Source organism: Lissotriton vulgaris, unplaced genomic scaffold, assembly GCF_964263255.1.
Source record: "Lissotriton vulgaris unplaced genomic scaffold, aLisVul1.2 SCAFFOLD_3545, whole genome shotgun sequence".
NCBI lineage: Eukaryota > Metazoa > Chordata > Amphibia > Caudata > Salamandridae > Lissotriton > Lissotriton vulgaris.
Genome location: NW_028242236.1, coordinates 112,756 through 128,133, shown reverse-complemented (window position 1 = coordinate 128,133; position 15,378 = coordinate 112,756). Strand labels below are relative to the sequence as shown.

Here is a 15,378-nt window from a genome sequence, read left to right as displayed (position 1 = left end):
CGACTGACGCCCCTTCCTTAGGTGGGACTAAATTTCCTCTTCTAATATTTGCGGACGACACACTCATACTGGCCAAAACCCAGAAGGGCCTGCAAGTGGCTATAAATAAATTTGTGGACTTCTGCAATGAGAATGACCTGGAAATTAATATCAATAAAACTAAGTTCATGGTCTTGACAAAAAATAAACCGAAGAGGGGGTATGTTACCATGAATGGGTCTAGTTTGGAGCAGGTTGAAGCTATGACATATCTTGGGGTTTCAATAGACTACAGATTAAGATGGAAAGAACAAGTGGCTGCGCTTAGTTTGAAATTTGCTCGCCTGTCCGGTTGTTTAGTGAAGGAGCAGCGATGCTCGCTCACTAAAAGAGTTTTACCGGCTCTTAAAATCTATAGCGCCAAAATTAGCTCAGCTATTTTATATGGGGCTGATATTTGGGGCTATGTGGACCTGTCAGTCTTAGATAGGATTCAGAGCAAATTCCTTCGTAACCTTGTTAGCCTGCCCCCTTCAACACCAGTCCTACCCTTATTAATGGATATGGGCTTGTATTCCATCAAACTCCAAGCCCTCTACAGGATGGTAGCTCTGTGGAGGCGCATATGGTCTACTCCTGAACTTGCCATGTTTGCCCGAGAAATACATGATGTGAGAATGCAGCTGGGGGCCGGTGACATACCGTGGTTTAAGCAAATTAAGACCACTTTGATCAAAATGGGTCTTCCTTTGCTCTGGTCTGAGCCGGGTTCTAATACTTTCCCTACTAAAAAAGACTTCAAGCTACTTTTCTGGTCAACGGTAAAAGCAGAACATGTTGCTTTAACAGAGAAACAGAACTTGACGGGTCATTTTTTGCTTCATAAAATAGTACCTCACATAGAGAATTACTGGGATGTTATTCCTAAAACATTAGATAGAAAATTATACCATCAGTTTCGTGTAGGAACACTCCCTTTGAGGGCTTTTACTAATGGTTGGCAGAAGACAGAATCATCCCTTTGCCCCTGTTGTTATGTTTGCAGAGAAACATTGGGTCACTTTTTATTTGTATGTGTAGCTTACAGTGAACCTCGATGTAAATGGTTGAAACCAGTATGTTCCAGACTTAACACCCGAGTAAGTAGCGAAGCTTTGCACATTCTGAAAACAAATACTGCTGAATGGCTATCCATTGGAATGGCTAAATTTCTTGGATGGGCTTGGCTAATTAGGATTAAGTCAGTTCGAAATTTATCGTCTTGAATAATTTTGAATAGTATGCTTCTGCAATATACTATGGTCTGTCCAGTATTGATGTCCGGTTTTCTTTCATTTATAAATGTATACATGTAAGCTCTTCCTTGTATATTTTTAGTAATCCTTTAAATATTTTGACGTCTATTAAGGTAAAGTTTATTTGGGTATTTTAATCTAAATAATTACTGTTATCTTTTATTTTCTTGTTAGTACTGCTTTGACATTTTCAGATTCTGTTAATTTAATTTGTATTGATTGTTTTGTATGTGTGTCTTTTATGAATAACAATTCGCAATAAAGACGTTAAAAACTGAAACTGACTGACAAACTGCAAAAACAGGGAGGGAAACAGAAGGACACCATGTATCAACAATAAAATAACATGAAGAAAGTGCCAAAAAGATAAAAAGGAGAAACAAAGAAACCCTCATACAATCTGAAGTAAAAAGGAATGAGAATGAGTCCCAGGCCTGTCAGCACCAGCAGTAAGAACAACAATGGAAAGATAAATAAAAGAAGATAAAAAGTAAAGCCATATGAATTTAGATTAAGGAAAAGTAAGAAAGTGATTAGCCATGCACAAAATTAGCAGTTTAAGAGCATTGTGCATTTATATCCAAAAGTTGCTTTGTAATATTTTGTAGGAACATTTTCTGTTTGCCCGGATCATCTAAAGAACGTGAGACTCCCTCATAGGTGATTTTACAGAGGCAATGATGTCAAATACCATAGTGCGGGAGTATCAGTCCTCATCCGGTAACTTCCATTACCCGGATGAGGACTGATACTCCCGCACGGACCCGTGCCTCCACAACCACATACTGAACCCTGATGAGTCCCAGCCGGTGTGACGAAACACGTGTCGGCTTTATCATTTATCATGAACAATTCTTCTTGGATGAACTGATCATTCATCATGTAATTAAAACCCTCTATACCTAACCAGACAAATCTTCTCTGAATCTTTTTGATACCATTGCTTAATCAAGGTCTTCACCAGAAAACCACTCACGTTCAAGTTTATTTTATTTGATTTGGTTCTCCACTGAGAACCACAAATATTTAATACACCATATTCAATTATAAACCACTTTGTTAAAAAGTTTTCATTCTAATACAAAGGTAAAAATAATTTTAAAAATTTAAAAAGGTTATAACATACAAATTCATTTGGCGGAGCTTTACATAGGATAATCAATACGTGTGCTTTGCTGATTCTACATTTAACGTAGATTGGTTGTAGAAACCTTTTTCTTGCCATAGAGACTGTTGCATTTGAGCAGGTGAACAATAGATGCTCTAAGTCCTCGTCTCCACCATTACACAGATTACAATTAGTGCTTTCTTTTAAGTGCCACCTATGCGTTAGTGTTTTTACAGGAAGTATTCCTAATCTGAGCAGCACAATCAATCTCCTAGCCCCGTGATTAAGATTACATTTTATATACTATTGAGGGTGCTTAAAAGCAATGGATTCAGCGACATTTTTATAAAGAGACAATTTAAAACAATACTGAACGTCAAGGTCAAAGCTGAGTCTTGGGGTAAAATGTTTTAGGAAGAGTTTCAGGTGGGCTGATGTCCAGGATAGTAGCAATTTAGTTTTAGTCTCTGAAAGTTTGAAAGCAGTTAAGACGTTTCTTGTAAATATATTCTTCGATGAATCGCGTTCAAATGTTTCTATTTTGAGCAAGGATCGAAGCGTTCCTTCATCTGCATGTAGGAGGTTATATGCCCACCTGATGATATTAGCAATTCCTCTGGCATAGGCACTAGTTAATGAAAACTCTAGGCGGAGGGCTTGTACTGGTACCGCCTGGGACAGCTTCGTGAGTTTCCGTAGGATCTTACCTTCTTTTGGATCTAAAAAGCTCCATTGGCTTATTGGTATATATTCCAGAGCGTATGATAGTACTGGTGGAATCATTACACTACATACCTTAAGCATGGAGAAGAAGTGTCTTTGTCCAGAAGCAGCGTACAGTTTTAAAAGTGCTCCCACATGCATGTCCGATTTCCGGGTCAAATTCAAAGTGTGGGGCCTATTCTGTAACGTCTTAATAAAGATTCGACCTAGGTAAGTGTAATCATTTACGACTTCCACCCTTTTTTCCCCTAGAGACCAATGGAATTTGATGATCTTTTTCCTTCCTGAAAACGGGACTATTTTTGTTTTCGCGATGTTCGGGATAAAATAGTTTTCCTCCAAGTATTGGTACAGTGCCTGGAGGCTCCTTTGCAGTCCAAATGGAGTTGGATCTAGTATAATTATATCATCTGCATATAACACCGTATGTAATTTGTGGAAGGCAATTTTTGGAGGAAAATTACATATCTGCTGAAAACGTTGAGGCAAATCACTAAGGTAGAGAGAAAACAATAAGGGAGCAAGAAGGAATCCTTGCCTTAGGCCATTTGGAGTCGGGATAGAACTAGTAAGACCCGTTTCCCTTCCCATTTCAACCTGGCACCAGGTGTTTGTATGCAATGATATAAGTATGTGTAAAAGTTTGTCCGGGATGCCCATTTTGGCAAGTTTTCTCCAGAGTGTGTAGAAGCTCAGTATTTAACAGTGAAAATAAAAAGATCAATGACAACAGTGAAATAAACAATTCGCTCTCAGCACATTTGTTTGCAAGATGTATTGGGAACCCAATCAGAATGCAATCACAATGCAATATACGTGCAGCACAGAGACCTCAGCAAAGCTTACTGAGTGCCCAATTGGCATGACAGTGCAGAGACATTATATAGGCAGAGAACTCTACCGGATGTGCATCATAGCATACGTAACCTAGATCAGAATATGTCCTGCTGGACCAATCAATGAAGGGCGATTGTGGCATGATACCCTTTTAAGGCTCGGAGTGTGTCTTACTGAGTGTTGCTGCCCACGTGTCATCTACAAAAGCAGATTTGGGTTTTCCCCTAAAGGTTAAATCTGTGTCTCTGGTGTACGTGGACTTGGCACGTGCGTACGTGACCGGCCAGGCCTGCAGGTCATGTCGACATGATTTACTGAAAATGTGCAATTTTGCAATAGCTAGCTGAAAGCTGGAAGCTGGCATGTTTATTCTCGGAAAAGCCTTGCGTTGCTTGCACGTTGCAGCTGACTGAGACTGACTTACACACAAAATGGAGAGTGCGACCATTTTGTGGATTTCTGCTGGTGTCTTTCTTTAGTAGCTCAAAGAAGACTGTAGGCCATAAAACATATGTATTTGGTATCATATAAATGTCTGCTTCATCAAGTGTTCCTCTATCTACTCTGTCAAATGCGGTGGAAAAGTCAATAAAAGCAGCATATACGACCTGAGATTTAACTGTCACGTATTTATCTAAGATGGTTTGTAACATCGCAATGTTATCCGTGACAGAATGCTTTGGTCTAAATCCAGCCTGGTATAGTGGAATTTGTCCAGAAGAAAAGGCCCAATCTTTAAGGTGATCTAAAACTGTTGCAGTGAAGATTTTTCCTGTTGCGTCCAATAGGGCTATTTGCCTATAGTTACCAGGGTGTAGCATTGTACCCTTTTTATGGATGGGTATTACTATACTTCCCTTCCATGATTTAGGGATTTCTCCAGTTGTAAAGATATAGTTAAAAAGGGGAGATAACATCTTGCTCCATTCTTTGGGGTTGCAATGGAGGACCTTGATCGGTATTTGGTCTGGTCCTGAGGCTCCTGTTGTTCTCGCCTTTCTTATGTGTAGCTTATCGTGTGCACGGGACATTTCTTGTTTTGTTGGAACAGGAGACACGTCTCCTTACCTTGGCAGGGGCTGGTTTTCCGTGGGGTTTGTTCCCCTGACCTGAATGCACCGGACTTTACGTTTGTAACCACGATCCACACTAAAGGAACACGCAGAGCGCCAAAACTTCCTTACACCCATCCAAACCCATTCTCCACTGTTGAATAAATATTTCTTCACGTTGGCCTTAAGGTTAGGGCCTTCAATGTTCTCAGGTAGATCAAGATTGTGAAGATTATTTCTTATATATCTGTTCTCAAGGTCTCCAGTATGTAACTTGTATGTAACTTGAGTTTTTGAATTTCTTATTCCAGTGTAGGAATTTGCTAGCCATATCCTGAAGGTTATCTACATGTTGTTCCATACCAAATATTTTGCCCTCCATAATAATCAATGATCTTCAATTTGTTGCAATTTTTCATTTGTAGTACTCATGAAGGTTTTAAAGGGTTTAAAGGCACATACTTAATCTTAAATAGTATCTAAAACAAGATTATAAGGTGACAGGATCAGAGATGGAGGGTCATTTTTATCTCTCTTAGTTTAATACTACAAGAAAATGGCTTAGAAGTCATACAGGAGTCACTGGCCATTCTGGTGAAATGCACAGAGAGCTGAGTGAGCTTTTGAGAGGATCGAAGTCTGCCTTTACAATATATTAACGGTGAATACAATATAAAGGGCAACAGTTAAGTAATTACATTAATAGAAAATAAGTTGGACAACGTGTACTGATATATAAAAAAGAATATATAGAAATATATCAATACAGTAGGCATACCAATATTTCATCCAAAAGACTTAAAGGATAATGCCATATTCAGGAATTGCAGACCTCCATAAATAGTTGAGAATCATTACAAAATTGTAGAGAATTGAAGGTTAAATGAGGTAATTTGGTCAACACATTGTGGCAGGAGGTGTTGGTTACCCGTTGTGGTTGCGAAGAATAAAGTTTAGAAATGCAAGCGGCATGCTGAGAAAATGGCAGCTGCTCGTGTGTGACTGGAATTCGCCCTCACGGCAGCAGGTTGAAAAGGAAGGGTTTCTGATCATTCCCACCGTCCTGTGCACAAGCAAGGAAACAAGGGGAAAAAAGACCACCTGAAGACCCACTTGACAACCTAGTGCACCACTTCCAAATCACTGTGTTTGTATTAGAAAAGTGCCCCTATTAACCAAAGAGAAAATCAAATCAGTCAAAGCCAATGCCATGCAGGGCAATCCATAAAATCAAGTAGAGCATGAAATCCAGAGGAAAAAGTCTTGTCTTCAGTCTCACTGAAGAGCGTTTCCCTTCTGCAGAATAGACCCCATGTATGGAGTTATCTATTCATCACACAATCTCCATCAGGAACCATAATATTAGGGCAAATTGGAACAAACACACTCCAGACCTTCCCTTTAAATTATTTGGGACGAGGACAGTATTCCATCACTTGGTTGTGATCCTACTAAGCGTTCTGAGTTTTCACGGCCTCCAGCTGTCTAAGCACCTAAAAAGAGTGCCACACGTGAATTGAAGGCTCACCCAATACGTCTAGCGAAACTCCAATACATGAAGGTCAGAGGCACGAGGGGCGCACCGAGGAAATGGTGGTCGCTCGCATGTGACTGGAATTCTCTACTGCGGCAGGTAGGAAAGGAGGGGTCTCCCAATGTTCCCACTTTCTTGCGAGCATGCAAGGAAGCAAGGGAACAGGAGACTTTGTCAGGAAACATCAAGCATGGCCATGAAGGGCTGAAAAAAAAGACTTTAGCTCCGTAAATGCGACGGAGCTCAGCGGTCTGTCGCCATTTTACTTTGGCGCGGAAGCCATGCCCTGTGATTCAAAGTTAATCTCTTCCAAGAACTGATCTGAATAAGAGTGTTTTCGGTCAGTAGGGGAAAAGGCTGAATGTTTTTATTTGTTATTAAAGGTGGTATGTATGAAGTTATGCATGAAACAACTACGTGGGGCGTTGATGTATTTTGGGGCTGACTGAGAATCTTTTACTTTCCAGTTCCTTGTGGAACAATTTCGAGTTTTCTGTCCTAGTTCCATCAATAATATTGGCCGCCTTGTATGTGCTTCAAAGACCTTCTCGACTCAAGTACCTTGTCGAATTGTATGCAGATACGCTTATCCAAATACTCAATGACGTGGATATAAAGGATAACGTGTCCATGAAGCCTAAAAGCTAGGTACCGGAGGCGTAACGCAGGCCCCTAAAAATCCTGCAGTGCATGGGGCCCTAAACCCTTCAAGGGGTCCCCAATCCTTTAGGGGAACTATTTAGCCCAAGGACAATGAACATCTGTGTGATTTGGGAAACCCAGTGCCCCCCCCCTCATATTGTGCAGGGGGCCCAATTACTTTTTGTTACCCAACTGCTGGATATGTTTCATATACATATCCAGAATACTTTGTAATTTAATTTAAATACAATTACCATGTAGGTAAATTCCCTTTTACATGTATCACCTTCCCTCCAGAAGGCTATCAATGACTGTTTCCCTTATTGCAGGCTTCTGAGTAGAAATACAGTATTTACAGATATATAAAGTATGTGATAGTGGAATAGATAACATTCAATGTTCAGCTAGCGATGTAATGCACAGTATGATATTATTGACAATGAAATAGTAATGAAAATTAGAACTTTGACAGTGTTCCAATCAAATATTGTAGGCTATGAACATGTGCAAAGGAAGATAATAAAAATGTAGGCTATGGTATTATGACTAAGGAAGGATAAAAGCTCAATTATTTTTATAAAAGCATGAATATGTCTCTTATTTTCACTTGTTGTGTCCTGGGCCTGGGTTGCTGGGGAACGTGATCTATGGGCCTACGCTCAGGGGGCACCTGTATATTATACACTGGCCGCCGGGGGCCTTTAATGTAAATGAAGCACGGACACTAGTGTGGCTGTATGGCTCTGCACATCGCCGCCAAGTGCCGACGTACGTGCGGGGCCCCTTTATTAAAGACTTGGTCACGTGGTTCTGCGCGCTGCATGCACGTTGCGTTCACGGGTGTGCAGACACTAGAACACAACATTCCTCCTAAAACATGGAGAAAGAAAACACAAACAAATATCATCAACACCATGATAGTCCTTGGTCATGTTATCAGGTTCTTGATTATGTGCGACGTACATCAGGTTCATGATGAATAGGAAAACTTAAGGCACTGTGAAACATTTACATAATATACCAGAACAGTCTTACATGACATGGTCCCGCAGGCGGCAGGAAGGTGCTGGATTACTTCTCAGTTTGTAGTGGGCAGTTCCACAAGTGCAAGGGCTTCCCCCGGCTGCTGGGGATGCTGGTGGGCTTCCAGCTGGCTCTTCTTCTGGAGTCTCAGGGTCTGCACCATGTGTTTCATCCTCAGCCCAGTGATCATTGGTCGTGGCAGACTGACTCTCTCTTGAGGGGCCCTCAGCCGTCTCCTGGATATTTTCAGCTGATGAGCCCGTAACCATTTTTGGGAGTGAGCCCTCCGGCCTGGTAGACAGTTGCACCTCCTGGTGAAAACGTTTGAAGTGTGATATGTTTCTGGTGATTGTTTCTCGTCCCCGCACGACACTGATGCGGGTACCCTTTACACCTATGACCTTCCTTGGCCTTTTCTCATATGTCAATCGGAACTTCCCACTGGTTACTCGGTTCTTTAGTAGTACCAGATCCCCCCGTTCTATTCGGGCGTGACTGGCTCTCCTCCGCCGGCTGACCTGGGCATACAGCTGATGTCGTTTTGTCTCAATTCGGCTTTCATTGGGTACTTCAGGAGCCCACTGTGGGTGATGGGGAATTGAGTCAGCCACCACTCGCCCCATCAGAATATGTGCCGGGGCTACCCCAGTGGTGGTATGTGGTGTTTGGCGATAGTTTCGCAGGAATGTGAATATCGCCATGTCCAGTGATTGTCCCTTGTCATGTGCGATCCGGATGACCTTATTGAGAGTTCGCATGAACCGTTCTGCTTCACCGTTCGCTTGTGGCCAGCGAGGAGTTATGTGGCGGTGTCGCGTTCCTAGGGCTTGTAGGTAACTGGCCAACTCTTGGCCTTGGAAGGGAGGGCCATTGTCCGTTCTTAGTTCCTGCATCACTCCATGAGTGGCTACGATTTTCTCCAGTTTGGGTATGACTTCCGTGGCGCTAGTAGTGCTTATCAGTTCATCCTCTGGGTACTTGGAGTGATCATCTATTACGACCATAGTGTGTCGCCCGTCTGGAAGGCTGCCAAAGTCCATGCTGACACACTCCCATGGCTTCTGGGGTCGAGGTTCGACTGCAATGGGTGCTTCTCGCGGAGCGTCTCCGGCGACTTGGCAGGCTGCACAGGATCTTACGGTCTCTTCGACCAGATCATCCATCAGTGGGAACCACACCTTCATCCTCAGTCTTGCCTTCGTTTTCACCATGCCTTGGTGACCGACGTGGGCCAGTTGGACCACCTGATCAGTCAGAGCCGAGGGTATCACCAGTCGGTGACCCCTTAGCACACATCCCGACTGGTCTTCATTCAGTTTGAAGGGCTCTCCTCGCTCTTTGTAAACAGTCATCTTGCAAGGTCGCTTCGGCAATGTGGCTGATGGATATGGGCCTCGGGCAAGACCGTGCGATGACACATCTGACGTATGCTTCTGTGTCGTCGGCCTCTTCCATTTCCTCCGGGGTGGCTGCTCTTGGATGTCGTGAGAGATAGTCTGCTGGATTCCGAGATCCCGGCTAGTATTCTATCTGACAGTTGTAGTCCTGCAGTTGGAGCATCCATTTTTCTATGCGAGGAGGAGGCTTTGTGGAGGTTCCTGAGAACAAAGCAATTAGTGGTTTGTGATCCGTGACCACTGTGAACGGTTTGCCATATAAGTATAGATGAAAGTGTCTACACCCCCAATGTATGGCAATGGCTTCTTTTTAAATTTGGGAGTACCGTTGTTCTGTGTCCGTGAATGAGCGGCTGGCAAATGCAATGGGGAACCAGTCCATCTCGTCTCTTTGCTTCTGCATGAGGACCGCCCCCAGCCCTGCTAGACCAGCATCTACCGCTACTAGGGTTTGCTTCCGGGGGTCAAAGAATGCCAAAGTGGTGCTGTCCGAGAGAGCTGCTTTGATGTCCTAGAATGCCTTCTCTTGCTCTGGTCCCCATGTCCAAGGCATGGACTCTTTCGTGAGTTCCCTCAGTGGCTGTGTCAAGTTGGCCAGATCCCTTATGAATCGTCCGCAGTAGTTGACCATCCCTAAGAAGCTGCGGACTTCGGAGACTGAGGTGGGAGGAATGGCTTCTTTAACGTCTCTCACCTTTTCGGGGTCCGGATTGACTCCGTCCTCAGAGAATGTGTATCCAAAGAACCCAATCTTTCGCTTCAGGAATTCACACTTCTCCCGGTGCAGAGTGAGACCCGCGTCTCTTAGTTTTCGGAATACCCGGGCCAGTCTTCGGTTGTGTTCAGGTATGGTGCGTGCGTGGACCATGATGTCGTCGCTGACGTTGATGACACCTGGGATATCGGCAATCAGCTCCTGTATCACGTTCTGAAATACTTCCGCTGCACTGGATATACCGAAGCTGAGTCGGGTATATCTTCGGAGTCCCACATGTGTCGAAAAGGTTGTTATGTTCCGTGACTCCTCATCAAGGACTAGTTGGTGATATCCTGACCGGAGGTCTAGCTTTGAGAACCAGCACGCCCCTGCCATTTCCCCTATGAGGTCGTCAATAGTGGGTGTAATGTGACGCTCTCTCTTGATAGCAACGTTGGGGAGGCGCATGTCCACGCATATCCTGACGGCGCCTGGCTGTTTCGGTTTCCTGGTGACTACGATGGGCAACACCCATGGGGTGGGGCCTGTCACCTTCTCTATGATGCCTGCCTCCTCCAGTTTCTTGAGCTCCTCTTCTACTTGTGGGCGGAGATGAAATGCGATGCGGCGGTGCCTGAGGGCTACCGGCTGGACAGCCTGGTCCACGTGTAGATGTATTTGGCGACCCTTGAACTTCCTGATCCCTTTAAAGATGTCCGCGAAGTCAGCTAGGAGGTGTTGTACTGATTCTTGATGAACTCCAAACGCAAATGTGACTACCCCTAGGTCTTCGGCGGCTCGGCATCCCAGCAGCATGCCTTGCCCATCTTCCGCCACAAAAATGTTGGTGATGATGGTCTTACTGCCATGATTAATGGCTGTCCTGAACTTTCCTCTTATGCGTAGAGGCGTGTCTTGACCGTAGGCGAAGACGGTAATGGGCGTCGAGCTTAGAGTCGGTGGGCAAGCCATTGTTTGATATAGGGCCGCACTCATGAGATTGATGGTGGCTCCGGTGTCGACCACGGCCATCACTTCCTGGTCTGCAACTTGGATGCAACATTGAGGGAGTTTCCTAGCTCTTCCAGTGGTGGTGCCAATCATATGTATATTGTGCACTGTTCTCTCCTCTTCCTCATAGTCATCCATGTCACTCTGACTATGATTGCTATCTGTTGTGGCATTCACCACCTGTCTTGGCTTGCGGAATTTCTTGGACCGGCATACCTTTTCAAAATGGTTGGAACGGCCACAGCCTGAGCACCGTTTCCCTCGAGCGGGGCATTCCGACGTCTGGGCATGGGACGGCCCGCCACAGTAGCCACACAACTTCCCTGCTGTTCCAGGCGAGGATCCAGGGGGTTTCTTATTCCACTTCACCGGTGATTTCACTTGTACCTTGTTAACCGGTTCGGCTTTTACCGGTGCTTGAAGGGCTGCCTCCATGTGAGCGGCTCGGGCTTTGGATAGCTCTTTTGTGCGACCCAATGTTAAGATGTCGGCTAAGGGCTTCCCTGACTCTTCCAGGATTCGCTCCCTAAGCTTGGCCGATGCACATCCTTGAATTATATGACCCCTTATTTCTTCAGTTGTGTCCAGGAACCCACACGACATTGCTAGTCTCTTTAACCTCGCATGATATGTGTCCAGTGACTCCTCTGGCAGTTGTCTGGCCTGCCTAAAGATAAAACGCTCGTAGTCCTGATTAGCCATAGGTTCAAAATGGGCGTTTAGGGCATTGATGAGTGTGCTGTGAGTCTTTGGCGTGGCCTCTACTAAGGTTTTGGCTATATTGTGTACATCTTTGCCTCCTAAGTGGAGCACCATGGCTCTCTTCAATCAATCAATCAATCAATCAAAGCATTTATATAGCGCACTACTCACCCAGAGGGTCTCAAGGCGCTAGGGGAGGGGGGTCCACTACTGCTCGAACAGCCAGGTCTTGAGTTGCTTCCTGAAGGCGAGGTGGTCCTGGGTCAGGCGGAGGTGGGTCGGGAGGGAGTTCCATGTCTTGGCGGCGAGGTAGGAGAAGGACCGTCCCTCTTCTGTTCCTTGTGGACCTTGGTGGCCTCGAAGAATATGAGTAGGCAGTCCACCCAGTCTTTCCATTTGGGGGCCAGTGAGGATGGCGAGCCTTCAACTACAAACGGCTCAATGGGAGGTATTGTGACCATCGTAGTGGTGCCTGGTTACTGTATATGGAGGGTTGGACGAAGAGCAAGAAGGGTTAGCCACTTTGAGTTGCGTAGTAACCACTGTGTGCGCACTGTGTCCTGTGCTGTCGAGCTGTGACTGCTTGACGGTGCCTGTATGTAGGCCTTGTCTTCTCCTCCCCCTTTTCCATGTCGCGGGGGCCGACGCTGAAGGGCCAGCACACGTGACAGCAGGAGCTCACGCAGGATGCGGCAGCATAGGCGGACCGTGCCCCGTCAACGCGGCAGCGAGGGGGCGGGGCCAGGCTGGAGCGCACCGGGCCACTGCTTCACCCGAGCAGCGCGGTTCACGCACCACGATCTCCTCTGGTGCGGCGCTGCACGGGGCTTGGGACAGGAGCGGGGTCGACACAGCACCCAGCAGGTGCCATGGTGGTCGTCACTCGTGGGCGTGGTCAGACAGCACCACGCACTGAGAGCGCGGCACTCGGGATCGCGGCAGCTCACCTGCAGTCCAGCACGAAGCACCGGCTCTTCTCCACCCCGCACCACGCCTGGGGTGCACGAGGCATGAGCACTGCGCGGCTGCAGCCGCCACCCACTGGGCTGTGCACGTGGCGGACGCAGCGAGGGCACGACCACCTTCATCGCCAATTGTTGTGTCCTGGGCCTGGGTTGCTGGGGAACGTGATCTATGGGCCTACGCTCAGGGGGCACCTGGATATTATACACTGGCCGCCGGGGGCCTTTAATGTAAATGAAGCACGGACACTAGTGTGGCTGTATGGCTCTGCATGTCGCCGCCAAGTGCCGACGTACGTGCGGGGCCCCTTCATTAAAGACTTGGTCACGTGGTTCTGCGCGCTGCACGCACGTTGCATCAAGGGCGTGCAGACACTAGAACACAACATTCACTCAACGATGAACTACTATTCACCCATTCTCTGGCACCGGATTTCTCTATCAATTTAGATCCTATTGTGATAGCCCTGTTACATTTAGACCCATTACATTTTAGTTTTTTCAAATTGAGAATATGTTCGTACTTAAAGTAACTAAAATGTATAATTCCGAAAATATAAAGTCTAATGATGTAAAAGACCAAATGTGCATCTTCATTTGCGAACAACAACCTCTTGCACTTTTATTACGTTCGCAGAATTTTGTGCGCGGCATTGTGAGGCACGGTAACCCGGTCTGGCTCGGGCTTTTCCTCGCGTGTCCTGGCAGGAAGTGGACCTGGGTGAACGGCTCCGTGGTAAACAGTGACTGGTGAGTACCTTCTCATGGCTGCAGCCATTGGTCAGATTTACCACGCTTCCAGCTGGGTGTCTTAGAAGCCAATAGGATGAGGAATTGCATGTATGTGTTCTTTTCTTAGGACTCATATTGCTTAGATGGCAGGGAAAGATCTGAGAGCAGGGACTGCTGGAGCCACTAGGGGTCAGACCTCTGAATTTATTTCCTCTGTGTAAAACTCAGGGCACAAATTCATGGGAGCGGCTTACTCCCTAGTGAGTGACTTCTGCAGTTTCATTTGCTCAGGCTTTCACAGCCTCTGTGATCTTATGCATTAGACCCTCAATCTATGCACGCCGGAGCTGTGTGCACCTTCCCCACACTATGACCCCCCTGCCTTGGTCATCCACCAGTGAAAGGGCAACAGTAGTCAGTTTAGCTACAGCATACATGGGTGACAGTCAAAAACCTTGGTGAATAAAAGGAATGGAGGTGTTTAGCTATGTGCATGAACTGTACATATTCACTGTGCTTTATTACACTCACTACTTTGCAGCGTAAATCAAAGGATAAAAGTTCCCACTGTGGTCATCACATCAAAAGACTCACCAAACACGATGGCACGTTTAGGCATAAGCAAGTCTCTTACTCACTTCTCGTCGCTCTACTCAAGGTTTAAGCACATTTACATGAACATCACCTCACAATATTTACACCCCTCTGGTCTTTACTCATGACTCCAAAAATACTCCCACTCAGACCACACTCATCCCACAACTCCCCAATCAAACAGGATATTAGTAAACAAAACAGTAAGATGCTCAAGGTTCTGACTAAGGTGGATGGGTTCACCGTAACAAATGTGACGGATATTCCGTCCGCCATATTACAGGTGCATCGTTCCTAAAGGTACCTGTAATAAGACGAAGTACCTGTCCGCCATACTCTGAATCTGGCCCAATATCCAACTCCAAGCATAAAAACATGGCAAGAGCACATGCCCACTCCTCGCACAAGACCACAAGCATTCTTTCACAGAGGCCACAATGTGCACCCATACACTTCCAACCAAAGACAACCGTAACCCTGCTACCAATGACCAACATTTTTTTTAACTTAGTTGGGGGTACAAGGTGCTATCCTCAGGCATCTATAATACCATACTATACAATACACGAAGTGAATGTATTTTTTGTAAACCACTTGTAGCCTACATATGCCTTGACTTGAAGCAGCTTTCATAGTAAACCAAACAAAAAGTATGCAGCGCTTCTATCACTGCCGGGCAACATAACTAAAAACTTTGACAAACCCGATAGGTCATTTAGGTGAGACCTAATGGCTTTGCCAGGGCAAGAGGGACGGTAAGCGGGGAAGGGAGCGGGACAGGAGGGGCCAGCCTTTAAACACATTCCCTCTATGGAGTGGTTGAACAGAAAGATAAATGTACCCCCGCCATGAAAGGTCAAGCAAAAATCCAAGTGTCAAAAAAAACCTAGGGGCCTATTACCAAGCAATAGCGATAATTATCACTATTGCTTGGCTAGAGACAAAAATTTACCGCTGAGCTGCGGCGATTTTTACCGCAAATAAACCTTGGTATTACCACGGTTTATCGCAAATGCGATAAAAATCGCCGCAATGCATGAATATCGCTGAAAAGTCAGCGATATTCATGCATTACCAAGCTAATGCTCTT

The 15,378-nt window shown here is 45.6% G+C and overlaps 1 protein-coding gene across 1 annotated transcript in view; it reads left to right on the top strand.

Moving 5' to 3' along the window:
* The window catches only part of LOC147669016 (killer cell lectin-like receptor subfamily B member 1B allele C), a 156,898-nt gene that overhangs the window by 77,604 nt on the left and 63,916 nt on the right, over positions 1-15,378 (top strand). The window contains exon 6 of the mRNA XM_086948282.1: positions 13,600-13,712. Within this exon, the coding sequence (XP_086804408.1) occupies positions 13,600-13,712 (113 nt within the window). The remainder of the gene's footprint in view (positions 1-13,599; positions 13,713-15,378) is intronic.